Source organism: Chaetodon trifascialis, chromosome 16, assembly GCF_039877785.1.
Source record: "Chaetodon trifascialis isolate fChaTrf1 chromosome 16, fChaTrf1.hap1, whole genome shotgun sequence".
Taxonomy (NCBI): Eukaryota; Metazoa; Chordata; class Actinopteri; order Chaetodontiformes; family Chaetodontidae; genus Chaetodon; species Chaetodon trifascialis.
Window position 1 is genome coordinate 2,438,882 of NC_092071.1, and position 18,979 is coordinate 2,457,860.

The 18,979-nt window shown below is 46.0% G+C and overlaps 1 protein-coding gene across 3 annotated transcripts; it reads right to left on the reverse strand.

The window, feature by feature from the left end:
* Positions 1-1,398: 1,398 nt before the first annotated feature.
* On the reverse strand, positions 1,399-17,685 carry emsy (EMSY transcriptional repressor, BRCA2 interacting). 3 transcript variants are annotated; one of them, XM_070983548.1, is made up of 20 exons: positions 17,476-17,685; positions 15,406-15,514; positions 14,968-15,067; positions 14,783-14,857; positions 14,522-14,697; positions 14,280-14,435; positions 12,447-12,706; positions 12,128-12,368; positions 11,555-11,770; positions 11,292-11,441; positions 10,977-11,150; positions 10,754-10,890; positions 10,013-10,186; positions 7,728-7,905; positions 7,461-7,628; positions 5,811-5,966; positions 5,395-5,561; positions 4,348-4,920; positions 3,250-3,654; positions 1,399-2,396 (listed from the first exon to the last, which is right to left on the reverse strand). In XM_070983548.1, exons 1-20 carry the CDS (start codon positions 17,476-17,478, stop codon positions 2,214-2,216), a joined length of 3,801 nt encoding a protein of 1,266 aa, XP_070839649.1. In that variant the 5' UTR covers positions 17,479-17,685; the 3' UTR covers positions 1,399-2,213. The 3 variants fall into 3 exon arrangements, with proteins under 3 accessions (XP_070839649.1, XP_070839648.1, XP_070839647.1); XM_070983547.1 differs by having other exon boundaries at positions 3,250-3,651; positions 10,013-10,204; XM_070983546.1 differs by having other exon boundaries at positions 10,013-10,204.
* Positions 17,686-18,979: the final 1,294 nt, after the last annotated feature.

Sequence of the window (18,979 nt, forward strand, 5' to 3'; positions counted from 1 at the left end):
TACTCAAAAGGCTACTTGTGTGAAGTATTTCTAGTATTTGCCCCAAAGTGCGCCGTGACTTACAGAAATACAAATATTGTACGTGACACAATCGAGCTAATCTTTAAAAAGCCAGATGCACAAAGATCTACTGCCCGTAAAATAGAGGATACATGAAATCATTAAAAATATATAGTGATACGTGTCATTGATCTCGGCAGTGACAGATGTGTGATGTCATTCTTACTGGTCCCATCACGGAGAACAGATTATTACGTTTTAACCATCCATCCATCCATCCATCCATCCATCCATCCATCCATCCTCTATACCGCCTATCCCTTTCGAGGGTTGCGGGGGGGGGGCTGGAGCCTATCCCAGCTTTGACGGGCGAGAGGCGGGGTACACCCTGAGCCGGTCGCCAGCCGATTGCAGGTCAACATGCAAAGACAGACAACCATTCACACTCACACTCACACCTAGGGGCAATTTAGAGTCACCAATCAACCTAATGAGCATGTTTTTGGTCCGTGGGAGGAAGCCGGAGTACCTGGGGAGAACCCACGCATGCACAGGAAGAACATGCAAACTTCACACAGAAAGGCCCCGCCCGGGGATCGAACCCAGGCACGCGCACTACCTGTGTCGCCCACGTTTCCACCATATAAACCTTAAATCAGTTCATTCATCATCATCATCGTTGACCTTTGTCTCGTGTCTGTCTGCAGACTGTTCCTCTTCTCTGGAACAGTTTATGTGCTGCTACAGGAAGTTTAATAGACGTGAATGAGGCAACACAGCTGATAGCTTCTCTCGTTTTGGACTCGGATGTCCGTTTCCAGAAAGGTCAGTTTGACCTTTGTGCTGAACAGAAAAGTTTCCTATCGTTCAAACAATTTGCATGTCAAAGTTCACCAAAGTCATACCTGACGAGTGCAGATCTGCAGATCACAGCGATTCCTTTAAAGTCACTTTCACTGGTTTGAAATTTGGATCTCGTCCTCTGCTGGTGCGATTTTGACTATTTAAAAAAAAAAAAAAAAACCCTTTCCCCTTCCCGTCACTTGAAGACAGTTAAGACGTGCACATATGATCTAGACTGGAAGCTAATCCTGGTCTAACGTGCTGATATTCTAATATGAAAACATGAAGCCTCCAGATTCACCTGGTGACCAGCAGCAGGATTTTTCAATGAAGGGAAAAGGGGTCAATATAATTTTAAGGTATTTTAATGATAATAACTGAACTTTTTAGTATAAAAACCACATCAGGCATGAATTATTATTCAAAGCAGAGTATGTTTTTGTCTTTAAACGTGTCGGGGGGGAGATTTGAACAGTGTGACTCCCTCGTTTTGTCTTCCTACGTCCAAAAGTTCCCTTTTTTTTAACAACCAATCAAACTTTAGAAACTGAGACGTTCTACTCAGCTGATTTATTGTGCAGATTAAATGATTTTAGCTATTCATCTAGTCTGAAAAGGTATAAAATGCATAGTTTAAAAGCCACTATGCACAAAGCGAATGCATACTCAGTGAAAGTCTCACAGCAACTTTTTGAACTCAAGAATATATCTTACGAAAAAAAGCTAAATCTTTTTTTTTACATTACATCAGTTACAATGAACATGTCGACTCTTTTATGTTTCAGGCAGCAATTTCAACCCGCTCTCATGTGAAAACTTATCCTCACAGGGTTGGTGTTTGAGATTTACAAAGTCGCACTTCAGTCAAAAGAAAAACCGTTCATCTGGTCTTAAAACCTTCAGGCGATCCAACGAAGGATGGAGGGTAACTGTACAGATCTGAGCGAGCAAAGGAATCGTGTATCTGACAGATAGACAGCTTCATAAACAGACCTGTGGCGGTCTGACTCGGCTGCATGGCGGCAGGAACACAACCCAAATATCAGTCTCATCAGTGTGTAACTGTCCTGCAGAGTCCTGCAGGAAACACAGTTCACACTGGAACAATTATGTCCTGTGTGTCTGGAGAGGCTGCTTTCCAACTGTCTGCGGCTGCAATGGAAACAACATTTAAAGCCAGCCCGGCGATAAAAGCCATTAGCTGAGGGGAGAAACAATACTTAGTATGAACAAACTAATATTTACACAAAAACAGCTTTTTGCTCTTGTGCCATAAAAAACAGCCAGAAAGTCTTTGTCCACTGGGTCTGAAGCTACAAACAAATCATCAGTCTGCCCGGCTGCAGCGGGGGGGGGGGGGGGGGGGGGGGTTACGGCTGGTCCGGCGGACTGGCTGCCGCGGCCTCGTCGTTGCTGCTGTCCACCTCCTGCTCCATGGGGCTGTCCTCCTCCAGCTGCTGGCTGGTGTAGTTGGTGATCTCCAGGAAGCCGCTGGGCTCCACCACCACGTTGGACTGGCTGGAGTCCGGCAGGATGGAGTACTGAGGAATCACCTGGATGCGTTAGTCAGATTTGGGTTTCAGTCAGTTTCATTTCCAGACAGGTAACAAGATTTTATTGGTCACAATGTAAATTAATTTGATATTTTATAGCTTAAAGATATCATTAAGCATATCATTTTCCAGAGGATGTGTCTAATTGCTGGAAGAGATGCAGAAGCTTCAGGTATTTTCCCACTTGTGTGTTGGCTCACACACACAACCTCTTTGGGAAATTCCAGTTATTTGTTTTATTGCATTAAATGATCAATAAAACAATAAATGTCATATCACCTGGCTAACAGATAGCACCAGCAGGCCACTCCCTCACCACAACTTCTCGTTTTTACACCTCAGTTCAGATTTAAAAATACAAAATAATATAATGTGCTAATCAGTGACTTTTGGTGGCGGAAGGCAGATTTAGTTACCCTCAGACAGAGACAGGCTAACCTTTCCCCCGTTTCCAGTTTTTATGCTAAGCTAAGCTAGGCTAGGCTAACCAGCTGCTGGCTGTAGCTTCATATTTAATGTAAAGATACCCGTCGATCAATTTAAATTAATTCTGACTATAACAAAATAGACAGTAGTGTTTCAGTATTTTCACCTAAAACTTTGAAAATAAAACCGATTACGTTGAAGGGTGACCATTAAGTTCACTGGAAATATACTTTAAATAAACTTGTTATTAAATTATCCTATTTGTTTTACGGTTAAATGAACCTGTGAACATTTCAATTGATGGTTTATAAAATGTCAGTGTTTATGAAGATGCACCATCTCTTTAAAAAGGAAGTGACGGTTTATTACTTTGAAGTTTAGTACATTTTTAGTACGTTTTTCAGTGTTTCGAGCTGTGTGATCTCACCTCGATGACCTCCAGGTCCTCTTTGCTCCTCTGTGCTGTGAGGCCCTGCATGCAGCTGAACTGCTGGGACTTGGTGTGGGAATGATGCATGGAGGTCCCCGAGCTGCTGATGAACTGGCCTGAGTCCAGAGTGCCGGACACGGCCCGCACCTCCAGGGCCTTCCCCAGGGGGCCGCAGTCGCTGGAGGAATCCACCACCATGGGCTCCGTGCTCGGGTCGATCTCCGCCTCCATCATGGAGATCTTCAGGATGTCCGACACAGACGGCTTGTCTCCCGAGGGCCCGGAGCTGGACTCTGGGATCAGTTTGGCGGTGGCCTCGCCGCTGCTGAAGACCGGCGACGAATGGTGGGAGCTGCCGAAGGTGATCTTAGTCACGGTGGCGCTCTGTGTGATGATTGGCTGCTGTGGTGAAGATATGTGACGAGGAAAAAACACGTATATAAGAGATGGTCGTACGGAAACAAGATATTCATCTGCAGTACAAAGACAGAGCAATGATGACACTGTCCGATTAAAGGGAGACAGGGACACCACCATGAAACCAAAAATATCAATGACTCATGTCTTCCTTTTGGTGGCTTTGTGGTGCAGATTCAGCAGAACATAAAACATGAAATTTGATTTCAGCTGAACTTTCTCTATTACTGTTGCCATGATCAATGTCAGAGATGTGAACGGCTCCAAGGCAAAACATCACGCTGCAACTCACGACGACTTCATCACAGTCATGAATCTGTCACCCAAAAACAATGTTATTATGTTCAGATTCTAGAAGAAAGCAGCTGCCGCCAGCGTTACTTGTTATCAGTCTGCAGCCTGTTCAGGTTAACATGATGAATGTTTGACTGCGTTTGTCAGGAAGTCAGGAAAAACCCAACACCTTCACACGGACTGGTGAGACGTCAGGTGCCTCAAAGAAAAGTCACCACGATGGGTGACGACAGAAGCGTGACTGTCAGCTGCCTCTGGGGTTTTTAAAATGAATTTTGAAAACCACTAATGCACCTGAACGCGTGACTCAATGTGTCTCAAAGGAAACAAACGCCCCACGCTGTGGTTCTTCCTCCTGGCAGCGCGCTGGGCGTAAACACTCACCTGGCTGGAGGACGTCTTTTCGGTGCTGACGGGGTGGTGCGCCTGCAGCGGAGGAGGGTGGGACATGGATGTGTGCAGGGGCCTGTGGTGGGACGTGGGTGCTTGCTGGAGCTTCGGGAGCTGCGGCGTCACCGGGGGCTTGGCCGGCGTGCCCGGGCTCGTGACCTTTGCCCCGGCCTGGGCTGGTGCGGTCAGGGGTCTGTCTTTGGGGGTCTGGGTTAAGGCCTGTGGTTTGGGCTGAATCTGCTCTCGTAGTTTTGGGAGTTTCTTTGTCAGGGGAGGAGTGGAGGGGAAGGCAGTGGAGGAAGAGGAAGGCTGGCTCATTTGAGGTTTGCTCTGAAGCTGCGGCGGCGGCGGCGGCGGCTGGGTGGAGGCGGAGCTGTGCCGGCTCTGCTCCGGCTCTGCCTGGCTCAAAGGAGGCGGCTGAGCGCCCGCGGAGTGGGCGGTCTGCTTCATGGGATCTGCAGCTGGTTGGCTGGAGCGGTAGAACAAGCCCGTCTGGGGGTCCAAGGTGTCGCCTTCCATCTCGCCCACCTCCAACACGGCCTCCGTTTTCCCGTGGCTGTCCGAGGACTGAGACAGTCACAAAGAAGAACACAGAAGGATTAATCAGAAGGGGACACCCACCCCCAGAAAGCTAACCACATGCACACGGTGAGTCTCATGACGCGTCTTTAACACTTTCACTTTCACATCCATTGAATGTGCGAGTGAAAAGGTTCAGCTTCTCGCTGACCTTTCATGGTGACCCACACACTTCTCCTGAAACTTCAGTACTTCTGGTTGTAGAAACAGTTCCTAATCAGATTTACGACAGCGTGCTCTGTGAGTCATCCACATGGTTTGTGGTGCTCGCAGTATATTTTGATGGATTTTTAAAGGCTGCGAGCACCGCAAACAAAACTCCACCTCCAGTGAATCAGGGTGGAGGTGGAGATCTCAAACACTGAGCACGTGAGTCCAGAAAGCTCTTTAAACACTAGTGCCAGGTGAGAAAGTGCGTTTCTAATGTGGGTGCTGTGTCTTCTCTTCCTCAGGTGTCCTCACCAGGTGGCTGACGAGCGACGCGGCGGACGCAGAGGAGACGGCAGCCGGTTTGGTTACCACGGTGACCTGGCTGCTGCTGCTGGCTTTGTAAGGCTTCCCCATCTGCTGACTGGAGGACATGACCACGTCATCGTCCTCTGAGGACACGCCCACTCTGCTGGCTTTACCTGCACAGGGGAAACACACACGTGCGCACACACATACGTGCGCACACACACACACACAGGTTTCAGTTTGACATTTTGACTTGCAAAATACTGGTGCTGATGATGTCAGATATGTATTTATTCAAGTACTGTACTTAGAACCATCTCAAGGTACTTTACATGAGTGATTCCACTGTGTGCTACTTTATACTTGTACTCCATTAATGCATCAATAATTACAATCCAGCAATACAATAAACAGAGGCGTACCTGCTGTGATGTAGTCCGTGCTGGGCTCAGCCTCTGAGGTGGAGGGTCTCGGGGACTCGGGGCTGGGCTTCTTCTCCTGGGCCAGCTGGAGGGGCACGGCCATCTGGCTCAGGTCGATGGTGGGCTGTCTGGGTTTGGACTCGCCCTTCTCCTTCACTGCCCGGAGGGAAAACGCCCAGATTTATCATCACATTCGGATTCAGATCAGTCATAAATCCTGTTTTTAACATGTTCACAAATTAATTCCAGTCGTTTCTAATTTACCTTTTGGGGCATTAAGCTACCAGTAATGAAACTCAACACTTCCTGCACGTGTTTCACATTAAAAGTGTAGGAGGAAAGGAAGGGATTATGCCCTCTGACCCACTGGAGGGCTTTTAATGTGAAACATCTGCGCAGATAGTTTCACCAACGCTACCTTAGCAGTAAAAAAACATTCACTGTCAAGATTTCGGTCTCAGACAAAACAGAAATGCTGCTTGATTTCAGACTGAGGCAAACAAAAGCTTCTCACTTGTAGCCGGTGATCGTTGAGCAGCTGTAGATAGATAATTAAGCTAACATTAGCTCCATGAATTTGTTAAAAACGGAGCCTCCGACTGACTTTTTAATGTTTCCAGCTGACTATATTTGACTCATTTTAAGAGTTTTGATGCCTATATTCATTATATTGTCCTAAAAAACTGGGACCACAGCTGCCCGCACCTGGCAAAAAGTTAGCATCCTCACTAAATGAGGATCCATGTAGAGCTAATTAATAATTAATCAGATGAGTCTTATTTCATTCTAACACAACCCTGTGTCTTTTGGCTGCTCAGCTAAGGTGCTTGTTTGTCAGTAGTGAGCTATTTAGCCAGACATGCTAACAATTGAGGCTTACATTAGAGCAGATAAACACACACTTTAATATCCTCCTTATATTTTTGCTCATGTTTTTTAATTTTGAGCAGCTCAATAGAATCAAAAAGACCCTGTGCACACTGGGATCAGCGAGGGGAAACATACAGTACACTGAATCCATCAAGACAACAGGGAAACGTGGAGGAAACGTTTGCAGCAACGGGAGCAGATCCTGAAACAGCAACTAGACTACGAACAAACACGTTTAGAAAATGTCTCTAATACATGCCTTCAAATAAAGGCTGGCTCTCCGTGCAGTGGAGGTAAACTAAGGCCACTGATTTCACTGTATTTTCACTGTGCTGTGCTGTGCTGTGCTGTGCTGTATAACTCTGGGCAGTGAGTCAATTAATCACTGCTTTGGTTTCATGCACTGAATCACATTTATGGCTTTAGAGAATGAAGAGTCAGAAGTGGGTAAATGTCATTGGCTCTTCTGTGCAGCTGTTCTTACACATGACTCAGTTTTCATTAAAATATTCCGTGGTAATCCTTATCTCTTCCCGTCTGCTTATCAACCCAGTTCCGCAGGTTTGGAGGCCGGTGAGCCGATGAAAGCAGAGCCCCGGGCCGAAAACATGATTACTGTGGCTCTGAGGCCAGCAGCTCCTCAAAGGACATTAACAACAACAGAGGAAAGGGTGGGACAACATGTGCATGGACGCAACACGCTTGAAGCGCTTCGGCTGAAATATTTCACCTCGCCTTCCACCAGCTGACCCCCCCCCCTCCACAGATGTAGGGGCTCACCTGTCGTCTGTTGCAGCTCCAGCAGGGCTTTGATGGTGGAGGTGGCAGACTGGGATTCCCCGCCTGACACCTCCTGGTAGATAATAGTGGGGCTGGACTCCACAGACACCTCCTGCTCTGTCCAATCCTGCTCCCTGGAGGACACCACGTGCACTACAGGCGGAGGTTCTGAGGAGTGAGGGGACAGTATTTTCAGGGGTGTCACAAACACACGTCTTTACCTTCACACTACACTCTTTTCCACGGTGAAACGAAAGGGAAGTTTACCCTGAGCACTTCCATGGGAGGCCTCTGACTCGTCCTTTGTGGACCCGTCCTGGCCTGAGGTCTGACCCTGCCCGACGTCTGCGGCCCGGGTCACCTGCTGCAGCGTCTCAGTGACCAGCTGCCTGGTCTGTTCGCTCACCACCGCCGTTTGGAAGACAGGTTTGGGCTTGATGAGAACCTGGATGGAAAAGCAAAGGGACGGACTGTGAAGCAGCAGTTCCAAACATTTCTACCTGCCCAGGTTGCTGTAAAGCAGGTGGTACAATGACGCTGGCACAGGTCTTTAACTCAGGACTGTCTAACTCAGTCAGCAGGTCGTAAACTGTAAAATGTTTTCTAAACAGGAGCCGTTTCCATCACTGGAAAGTGTTTCATAAATTGACTGATGACATGCTTTCAGAGCGCTGCTGCTCTTTTAGCAGATGGAGCTGGCGGTTTAAAGCACGGCGTCACTGTGGGTGTTCATACAGTACTGTACATGTACATCAGTCCTGACTCACTGACCTCAGTTTCCCTTTAAAAGCTAAAAACAGAAACTGAACTCGTGCTATATTTAGACGATGAGTTTGATATTGAAACCATGATGTGCTATTTGTGAATGGACGTGAAGAAATCAGAACAACCTGCTGCAGCAATTAAATATTTTTCATGACGAGTCATTCAGACGCAGACATTTTTAGAAATATATGTGCTGTGTAAGGTACTGCACCAGGACAGAAGCAGGACAGACTTCACCCTCTCAGATGTCTGTGCTTTAAATTCAAATTCCCCTAAAAGACTTTTAGAAATATTAGGGAAGGTTCAGGCATTGCTTTACTTTTTAAATCAGGAGACATACTTTCATAACCCACATCGGACCTTCTTGGTATTTGTCAGAAATATATGAATTTCTACAGAACCGAGAACCAGAGTTGTCAAGTTTTACGTAAAAATCCCCAGGAACTGAAAATCACCCACAGGCTGCTGGTTTCAATGTAAAGACTATTACGCAGCAGCTGTTGACAGGGGGCAGCACTAGGCACCGAGGACAGATCACAGAACACAGAAAAAATCTAAAAACATAAAACTAGAGATCAGATTTTATGTTTTTCTCTCAGTGTGACCACATCAAAGCAACCAGAGTTATTATGACACAGACTGGTTACTGAACAGAGACTCTGCCAGTCAGGTGAGGGTTGACTCATCTCTACGGAGATTTTTAACCTCTTTCATTGGTTCGCTTTTGCTCTCAGTGTTTCCCGCAGAATTTTCTGGAATTTGTGGCGGCAGCTGAGGGCTGGTGGAGGTGTGGTGCACGTGGAAGGTGGAGGCACACACACCAGGTTTTTGCCAAGTACAAATAAATCAACAAACCGACATTCATGATGCTAATCATTCTTGAACTCTGCAGAGAAAAGCAAACAGCAGTCCTTCCTCCTCTGCATGATTTCAGAGGGTGCACGGGGACGAGGGGCTGTTGACGGACGGGTCTGTGGTCAATGTGTCTGTCTGTGAGAGACAGCGAGAGCGGGACAAAGAGCGAATCAATGCTAGCTTCACCACGACGTGAGGTTTTGCTGATTTTAACCGTACGTGGCGTTCAGTGTTTACATTGTGATAAATCGTTGGCTCTTTTGCTTCAGTCTCCCTGCTCTCATCAGTGAAAACCCAATTACTGCAGGTTTGATATCAGGGGTCAGAAACATGATCCTGCCGCAGCCTGCAGCTGTTGACCCGACAGAGCAGCAGAGCGGATTTGGCTCGCTGACAACATTCAGCCGAAGACTCATTTCTCTCCCTGAATGGGGGAAGTAAATGGAGGAAGAGGAAAGGTCAGTGTTAAAGCCCTAGAGAGAAATTGGAATTTTTCTCTTCTGTTTGAACTAATGTCATGTTTGTTTTAATTACTAGTGATAAATTTCTCCAGAAAACAGCCACAGGAGGTGCTGACCAGTCGTCTTCTTCAGAGGACTAAAAAGAGCAAATCTGTTCTCCTTTTCAGACAAAGAACCTTTCGTCTGACTTGATGTCGGCCCTGTGGCTACTCCATGTCCATCAGTCAGTCATATGAATATCCACTTGATGTCTGTGTCTTATGATAACCTCACTGACCTGTGGTTAACCAGGATTTTACGTCGACAACATTTTAATTTCATGCCTTAAAGCCTGTTTGAGTGGGAAATCTCTGACTGCGACGCTCCTCAGTGGAAAATGGGATATTTCAGGGCTGAAGGCTGAATCAAAAGGTCAGCTGGGACAGTTTTTATAAATAAAAGCGCTAAAACACGGAGAAACGTGGATCTCACCTGTGTCTTGCCCTGCTGGCCGTAGACGATCTTGGTTGGGATGATCTTGGTGGCGGTGGACTGGGACCCAGAGCTCATGCCTTTGGGCTGGGTGACGATCATCTTGGTGATGGGCCTGGAGGCCGTGATGATGGCCGGTTTGGTCCCCTGAACGGCCTGCAGGCCCTTCTCACCCTGAAGTGCACATAGAGTCTGCATGAGATTTAAAACCAGTTTCATTGCAAAGCAACACTGAAAGCATCATAAAACAGTGTGAACGCTCAGTCGGTCCGTCCATGAGATGTGTCTGCTTACAAACTGGGACCAGTTACAGTCAGACATACTGGGATTTCTGGCAAGCTGAATCTGACTTTTTCTTGCATACGATACAGTATGTCAGTATGAGTACTGAAATACAACATATATCTTTACAACAATGGTAAGATGCTGTAATGTGCTAAAATTAGATATATATAACTTAAAGACAAACCCAGGCTGGCTGTGTCCACATTTCTGTCTATGCTAAGCTAAGCTAAGCTAACCCAGACGCTGGCTGTCGCTTCATAATTAACAGATATAAAATCACATAAATGTACAACTACATCAGAATACTTTGAGAAATAAATGTCATTTATTTATGGCTGTTTTCACCATTAATCTGTTCGTTTCATTCTCTCATTGAAATTGTTGCCAATTGATTACTGATCACTGAATCATGTCGACACAGAGCTCAAACGCCGGCGTGCCGTCTGACTGACTGACCCCGGCATTTAACAGCGTGGTGACCACGTTCTTGCCGGGCAGCCCCTGGATGGTCGCTCCTTTTCCTGTGGTCTTCTGGACCACGATGACGTTCGGCTTGGAGGTCATGGGGATGGTGGTGATCTTAGTCGTCGTGCCTGCAGCAGAAGATGATGATGTTTCATCTGACCTCAAGAAAACTGCACACATGATGTAAAATCACAGCGGTAAAAGCTCGACTCACCGGAGACGATGTTACTGCTGATGATCTTCCCGCCCAGAGTGGCCAGAGACTTGGGCACCACTGTGATGATGCTGCCGCTGGTGGTCTTGACGTAGGTGGTCCCGCCACTGGAGGCCGATATTCTGGCACCGATGCTGGGGCTGACAGTGGGTCTCGTGTAGGTGGCCTGCGTGGCTGCAGACAAGAATCCATCATTATTCAATAATTAGGCCTGAGTATCTGTTTCCTGCAGCATCGAGGATTGAATGAAGTGTAAAACGCTGTCAGATTCCTGGATTGGATTTGATTTGGTGTTGCAGCGTCGAAGCTGCTCACCTGTCGGCTGAGTGACCAGTTTGGTGGTCATGATGGCGCCGTTGCTGCTGACGACCATGATGGGGGACGAGCTGCTGCTGGACAAAGCCACCGATGAAGGTTTGGGCAGGATTTTACTGGGCTGAACCTGCTGAGTGATGATCTTGACCCCTGTGGGAGGAAAAACACTCTTAAATGCTGAAAAAGAAAGAAAGAAAGAAAGAAAGAAAGAAAGAAAGAAAGAAAGAAAGAAAGAAAAGGCTGGTCATGTCAGGCGGGCTCACCGGACTCTTGCTTGATCTGGATGGTGGGCTTCGATCCAGGTGAGCTGCTGGTGGTCTGGGTCTGGCTGATGCCTGAAGCTCCTAAAGGTGAGCTCTGCAGCTGTTTGGGTGACTGCTGTTTGGGGAACTGGGCCAGGATCTGAGCGGGAGACCCCACCAGGGTCTTGGGTGAGGGGAGTCTGGCCGAAGCCACCTTCACTCCAGCCGAAGCAGCACCTACAACAGGTGGAGGCCGAGAGTTAAAACGTGAATGAAGGAGCTGCTGCTCTGCTCCAAAGTCCAAACAACGCTGGTCAACGGCGATGCTAACACAGCTAGCTGCTCAATAGATTGGCAACAAAAGGTCAGAGGTCAAAGTCTGTTTACAGTGATGGGGCTTTAAGTTAATTAAGATGATTTTTACTTGATTGCTGATCAACTGACTGTGTGTAAATACGATGAAGGCACAGAAAATCACCACCCAGCAGGCAGTTAACTTCACTGAACACTACCTGCCGAGCACCAAACAGCCAAAGGCAAAGTTAGCAGTTAGCAGCTAGCTAAAGATCAAGATCAGTGCAGAGGAGGACCTACACGTTGCGACAGTCGACATGACCACTGAAGGAGTAGAGGAGACCACCGTGGTCACTGCGACGGTGTTGGCGTTGGAGGAGGGGCTGGAACTCGCCGGGAAGACCACTGTCTGTTTCTGGGTGGGCGTGGTCAGCATGGAGGTGGAGCCCAGCTTGGACATGGCGGCATTGTTGTGAGCGTGAGACTTGGACAGGATGTTGGGCACGAAGTTGGAGCTGGGAGAAGTTGTCACGATGATCACCTGAACGAAGAGGAGGCATTTAAAACTTAGACAGGTGTGTGAACGGAGCACCAGAGCAGGTGAGAAAGCCCCACTCACCTTCTGTGTGGTGGTGTTGGTGGTCTGGATGGTGGGCTTGGTGAAGGTGATCTTGACGGGGGACAGGTGTGGCGGCAGCGAGTTGGCGATGCTCTGCATGATGTTGCTCATCTTGGGGCTGCCGCTCACTGGGACCGTGATGTTCTTGGACACCTGGGGGGACACCTTGGTGACCTCCTTCAGCATCACCGGAGACGAGCTGGACGAGTTGGTCCGCCTCCGCTTGCGAGGCTTCTCGTCTTCATCTGAACAGCTCACACCTGAGGCGAAGCGAAGGTGTGAATTCAGGACGTCGCAGAGGTAACAGTCGATCTGTCTCTGGCTGAAACTAACAACAGGTCGTTCGCAGTCACGTGACGTTAAATTCAGACGGAGGGCAGGAAGTGAAAACCGCAATGGACGAGATGGAGGAAAGTCTTACTGTGCTGCTTACTGTGTAGATAAAATTACGAGAGAAAGGTTTAAACAAAAAATCTGAACATATGTCGGACGTGACGTTATGAACTGAACTCAAAGTTTTGTTGCTACTGAGGCAGCAGATAAAACAACTACATTCAGACTTTGTTCTGCCCTAGAAAACAAATGAAAGCAGACAAAAGTATGAAGGCAAACAACTTTCTTGTTAGCGAGTAGGACCTGCATGAACAACAACCTTTGGTACTCGATAAACACTCCTCGGTTTGAGCGATCTGAACAACAGCAAACGACACAAAACAGTCATTCTGAGTGTGTGTTATCGTGTTTCCTATGCAGAAAATCACTTCCTGCCTTCATCTGCAGTTTGCACCACAACAAAAGATCGACATGACGTCAGCCTGTTATTTTTATCATCAATCAATGTGCAAGTAATTATCTCGATTAATTGTTTAGTGTGCGAAACATCAGAAAAAAGGAAAAAATGTCAGTTGTAATTTCCAAAAAACCAAAGACATTCAATCGATCCATCAATCGTTGCAGCTCTGATTGTGTCCATTTGTTTGTTGTTCATCGCCTACATGTGAAATTCCAACCAAGAACAAGAACAAGTGGCAAAGTCTACAGAGTAAAATCACAGAAACACACTGAAAACTTTTAAAATCTCCCTTTAAAATCCTGATCTGCACGTTTCTACTCACGTCTATGAATTCTCACAAATGCAAATATGAGACTGGTTTCCAACTATAATTCTAGAACTAATTACAGCTTCAGCGCCAATAACATGGAGACACATTCGATCTTTTTCTCATCCTCCGTCAGGCTCTGCTCACAGCAGCTGTTTAATGCGCACACACACACACACACACACACACACACACACACACACACACACACACACACACACACACACACACACACACACACACACACACACACACACACACACACACACACACACACACACAGGCAGCTGATGCTCATGGAAATTTCAGATTTAATCCAGGAGATTTTAAGAGATGCTGTGTTAAGGAAATTTAAATCCCAGCCAGCAGGAAGTCTGCGCTGTGGGGAGAAATTCTGAATCACTGGTCCTGCGGAAAGCCTGAACCTTCACACACTGTGCAGAGGATGAGTTTCCATCAGGGCCATTAGTGTTGCTCTGTTTGTTCCTGATACACAGAGTGATGGAATAAACAAGCCTTGCGGTGCCCCCTACAGGCTGATCAGTGCATTTCATAAAGCCGAGCGACAACCTCAGAGAGCACATCATCTCTAAAGGTTTGGCTTAAATGCATGTTTGACCTCATCAACAACGTTTTATTTCGCTTTCTATTAGAAACATACGTGGTTCAAGTCTCCTGGATTCCTTCTATCATCCTCTAAAGGGATAAATGATTTGATGATTTTCACACTCACTCTTCACATAGACCGTGCTCCCGCTGGGCAGCACCACCACGTTGGATGAGGGACTTGGTGGTCGCGGTGATTTCACAGTTGCTCCTATGGTGCCGCTGGTCGCCGTAGCGCTGGTGGAGGTGCAGGTGGTGCTTGTGTAGGAGTAACATACAACCACTGCAGGGAGGAGATTAAACACGTCATTCAATGCTTGAACTGTTTCAAAACGCTCTTAAAGCTGAATGTAAAGTGATGCTGTTCACCTTCTTTGTTTCCGGTTTCAGCTGGCAACAGAAGAGAGGCGTTCTGATTGGCTGTGGCACTGGCCACAGCATTAGCAGTCACAGTGAAGGCCGTCTGCGGGACCAGCCTCGGCATCAAGGGGACGAGCCGGCGTCCTTCAATGGACCATTCGGACGAGCTGTTGGGACCCGACATGCTGAAACGCGAGTGAGACACGAGCTTACGTTAGAGGTGACCTGATAGGCTGAGCGGCTGCACGTGACGAAGGACGAAGCACTTACTGATACGCGATGGTGGTGAGGCGCTCATCGTTCACAGCCCTGCGGACTTCTGCTCGATGGCGCTCTGTTGAGATACTGGGAGGATGAGGAGGACAAAAAGGGTAAATAAAGTTATGTTTGTGTGCAGAAAGTGGAGAAAATGTTCCTCCAAGTCTTCAGTTTCAGAGTGTGTTAGAAGTCATTACCCAAGGATTTTAGTGAGCTCTCCCAGCAGGTCCTTTTTGTCCTTCGTCAGGTCTCCCTGGGCTCGCAGGGCACTGATTACCCCGGCGTAAGCCTCCAGCTCTGGGAACCAGAAACACACATCAAACACCAGGCAGCACTGCAGCATCTTATTCATCCAGTGGAGCAGAAAGACGTTCAGTGATGCTTTGCTAATGATGGCTGTTTTTTACACAGTTCACACACTGGACAAACGCTGCGTCCAGCGTGTCTATGTCCAACTTTTCATGTCCAAGCCAACGTTTCATGATCAGTGTGACGACAAAGGACGAGAGTTCAATCAGATAAACTCAAACATGAATTTCTTGGGCTGGTTAAGATTCTTGCCCCAAAGCTGTATAAACGAAGTGTGTAAAAATACTATAAAATACAAGTATTTGCTCTGTGTTGCGTGGCCTCACCCAGTTTCCGGAGAATTCTTTTGCACTCATCCCTGCCCAGGTCGAGGATGGTGGGCCATACCACAGGCATGGCACCAGTCAGCACCGGTTTCTCCAGCTGAATCATGGGCTAAGTGGAGAGTAAACAATAATGTGAGTTAAGGCAAATTTTTGGCATAAACCACACAAATGATGCCCCCTGCAAGGGACTGCTCTGCGTGTTTACTGTAAAGAAGTTTAACAGGAATGAGAAACAGCAGAAAGATATAAGAAAATTATATCAACACAATAAACAAAGACTCAGTGAAACAGTCAGTTTTGAGCTATCGATCTATGCAGAACTGGCAAGATAATTATTTTCATACAAATACTGCATGAGTGCAATAAAGCCAGTGTTTAGCTTTGCTAAAGCAGGCTCCTCAGTGTATTCTGATTCAGCGAGTTCAAGGTTAACTGAATGAAATCTTCCCTTTAAAGAAGCTTTTCTCTCCGAAGAACCACTGTGAGTATTTACTCTGCTAATGAGCTCATTCGTGCAGTTTTTATACAAAACTCTGATAACGAACAAAAGGTGCCTTGTTGAGATGTTATGTGTGGGAACTGAAAAGCAAATTCATGTTTCTGCAGCACTAATGTTTGCAGGATTAAATCACTGTCAAAGAGAGCTGAGGTGACTTTGATAAACTCTCACTGAGGAACAAATCAGCTAAATGTTTGAACTACATGTACGTTTATGCTCTACATGCCTTTAAATCTAAAGACAGTTGTCCAAAAATAATTCTGTCTCTTGGCCCATTTGTTTCCAAAAGCAAAGCGTATGGTTAGATATCGGGATGCAGGTGTTAAGATAGAGCAGCCGGATATTTTGGATAAGGAGTAATTGGACAAAGGAGCTCATAAAGACACCATAAAGCATCAACAGTGACTTCCTGGGGAAGTACACAAATCAATGACTGGCCACAACACCTGGGACGCAGTTAAAGGATTGGACTGCTGTTATTCTATATTTCATTAACTATCAACTAATGACACAATATGACCAACACCAAAAACGTGTTAGTCCATCTATCAACACTTTCTGACTTCTCTATCACGTCTGCAGGACTCAACTCAGGCCCAAACCTGCTCATTCCAGTTCGAGACCTGAGTCTTAAAAAAGAAACACTCACAGATGTGCTATATTATATTAAATAACTCAGTCAGCAGTCAGAGGAATGAACATTGCATTTGATGGTGACTATTTTTCACAGCGTATAAATACATGCATCTGCAACACCGGATGTGCCTGTTGTTTCTGTGCCATCATTGTTCTTTCACTGTGAGGATGAAGTGTTCATATTAACTGAAGCAAACAGGAAAATATATATTCGCTGCAGCTCCAACTGAATGCATGCAGGCTCCCGTGTACACAGCAGGCTCAGCAGGTTTGCATATGTAACGTACTCCCTCATAGTGGATTAATCCGACACTCTGAGATGAACCTCCTCCAGATCAGGTGTGCAGCATCCGTTACCATGGAGACCTAACCAGCCAGGATAAGAGAGCCACCTACGTGTCATTTTCCTTTAGGCTCAACACGAGCCCGTTTCTTTCAGTGAAGTCTCTGGGACTGTTTACACCGACCAGCACCGCCCACCACCGGGCATCTCAGTAACTACAAACACTGTGGGCGGACAAGGCCAGCCTCACACAAAAGTGGAGTTTTTGTTGAATGCAAATGCTCCCTAAACAAAGATTTATATGGCGAAAGTAGCACATATCCTTCATAATCACAGTGCCGTGCGTTTGTTCTACCAGGCTCCGACATTTCAGAACAAGCAAAGAAACGTTTTGTTGTTTGTTTTCGGGGTCAGATTCTGTCAAAGGGAAACGGCACGTACTATGCTTTCATCAAAATGGCCCATTAAATATGCAATAAGCTTAACGTTAATTGGCAAAACGTCCAGAGCAAGAAATGAGGCCCTTAGCAGGGTGAACCTCCGACAGAGAAACATTAAATTTTGCTTTAGCGAACAGCGAAAACCTTCGCAATTGAAGATATTAGCTTAGCTAGTTAGCTAACAAGTCCTATGAGCCAAATCAGTGTCTTACCATCCGTTAGCAGGGCAACTTCAAGGCCTTGGAAATCCTGAGATCCGAACAAACATGGCTGACCGTAAGATTTTTAGCTTATCTACCGCATTATGTGGTTCTCCCAAATAAATTACGGCAGAGAAAACAAAAGCTGAATTGTTAAGACAGCCCAAAGACGGACTGGTGTTTATATTTTCTGCTAACTAGCTGCGGCCGGCCTGTAGATGAGCAGGGTTTCTTCTTCGTGTGATTTACGTGGCCACGGGAATGCGTCTTCTTCTCGGTCGGCGCAGTGCTGCCACCTATAGGTAGAACGTTCATGCGGCCAAATCACAGATAAAAATCAAATGAGTAATCTAAACATTAATAACTCAAATCTTGATTAGAAACTAAACTAATGCCAAAAAGTGGAAATATACATATATTAAGGTCATATTAACAACATATTTGAGCCTTGATACTTGTTAGCATCAGAACACTCTTTGTTTTTTAATTGTTTCCCAAATAGATCAGTTCTTTTTCTGTTCCTTTATAATAATGATTAACTATTTAAATTTCATGCTATATAATACAATCACAGCTTTGCTTATACTTGGCATTATCCACTGCAGATGTTGGAGTTTCTCTGCTTGACAGTACAGGTTTTTGTTTTTGGTGTTGGTGATAAAATTAGTGAAACTGGTTTGAAATAACTGCAATCGGCTGGCGACCGATCCAGGGTGTACCCCGCCTCTCGCCCGTTGACAGCCGAGATAGGCTCCGGCCCCCCTGCGACCCCGAAAGGGATAAGCGGCATAGAAAATGGATGGATGGATGGATGGTTTGAAATAAATCATCACGTCTACTTGTTCCACATAAAGCTGCATGTTCTTGAGATATACCATACTGAAGTTTATATGACTTACACACTGAAGCATTAATGAATAGACCTTTCTTATGAGAATGCGTGTGCTCTATTTGGTCCCCTTTTTCCTTTTAGTTGACAAAACATCCAATGACCTATTTTAAAATGTCATATATAAGACCCACACATGCAGGAACATAGCCAGGACTGTAAAAAGACTGAGGTCACAAATCCAAATTGCCCCCGCAGGACCCCACCCACCTGGGAGAAACCACCAACCAAATTCTGCAAAAAAATTGAATAATCATGCATTTTATTTGTCATTTTGTTCAATTATATGATTATCTCTCTATACTGTTATCTGAATGTCGTTTCAGGGCCTTGTCTGAACTTTTTCTTCCTCACAGGTAAGTAAACCTGTTGGACAATATCAAGCTATTATTTACATAAATTATGTGTAAAAACACTCAAAAATTAAGTTCTTTTAGTTTGAATATCAAAATTGGACATAAATAACCCAACATGTGTAATATGTGAGTCATTGTACAACATAAAATCCCCTTCGAACCCAAACTTCCCCATGATATGACGAAGTATGTGAGCTCATGGTCAACGTAAAACCTGGAAGTTCTCAAATATACCAGATGCACTTGAAGGCACCATTGTTGTACGTCCCCA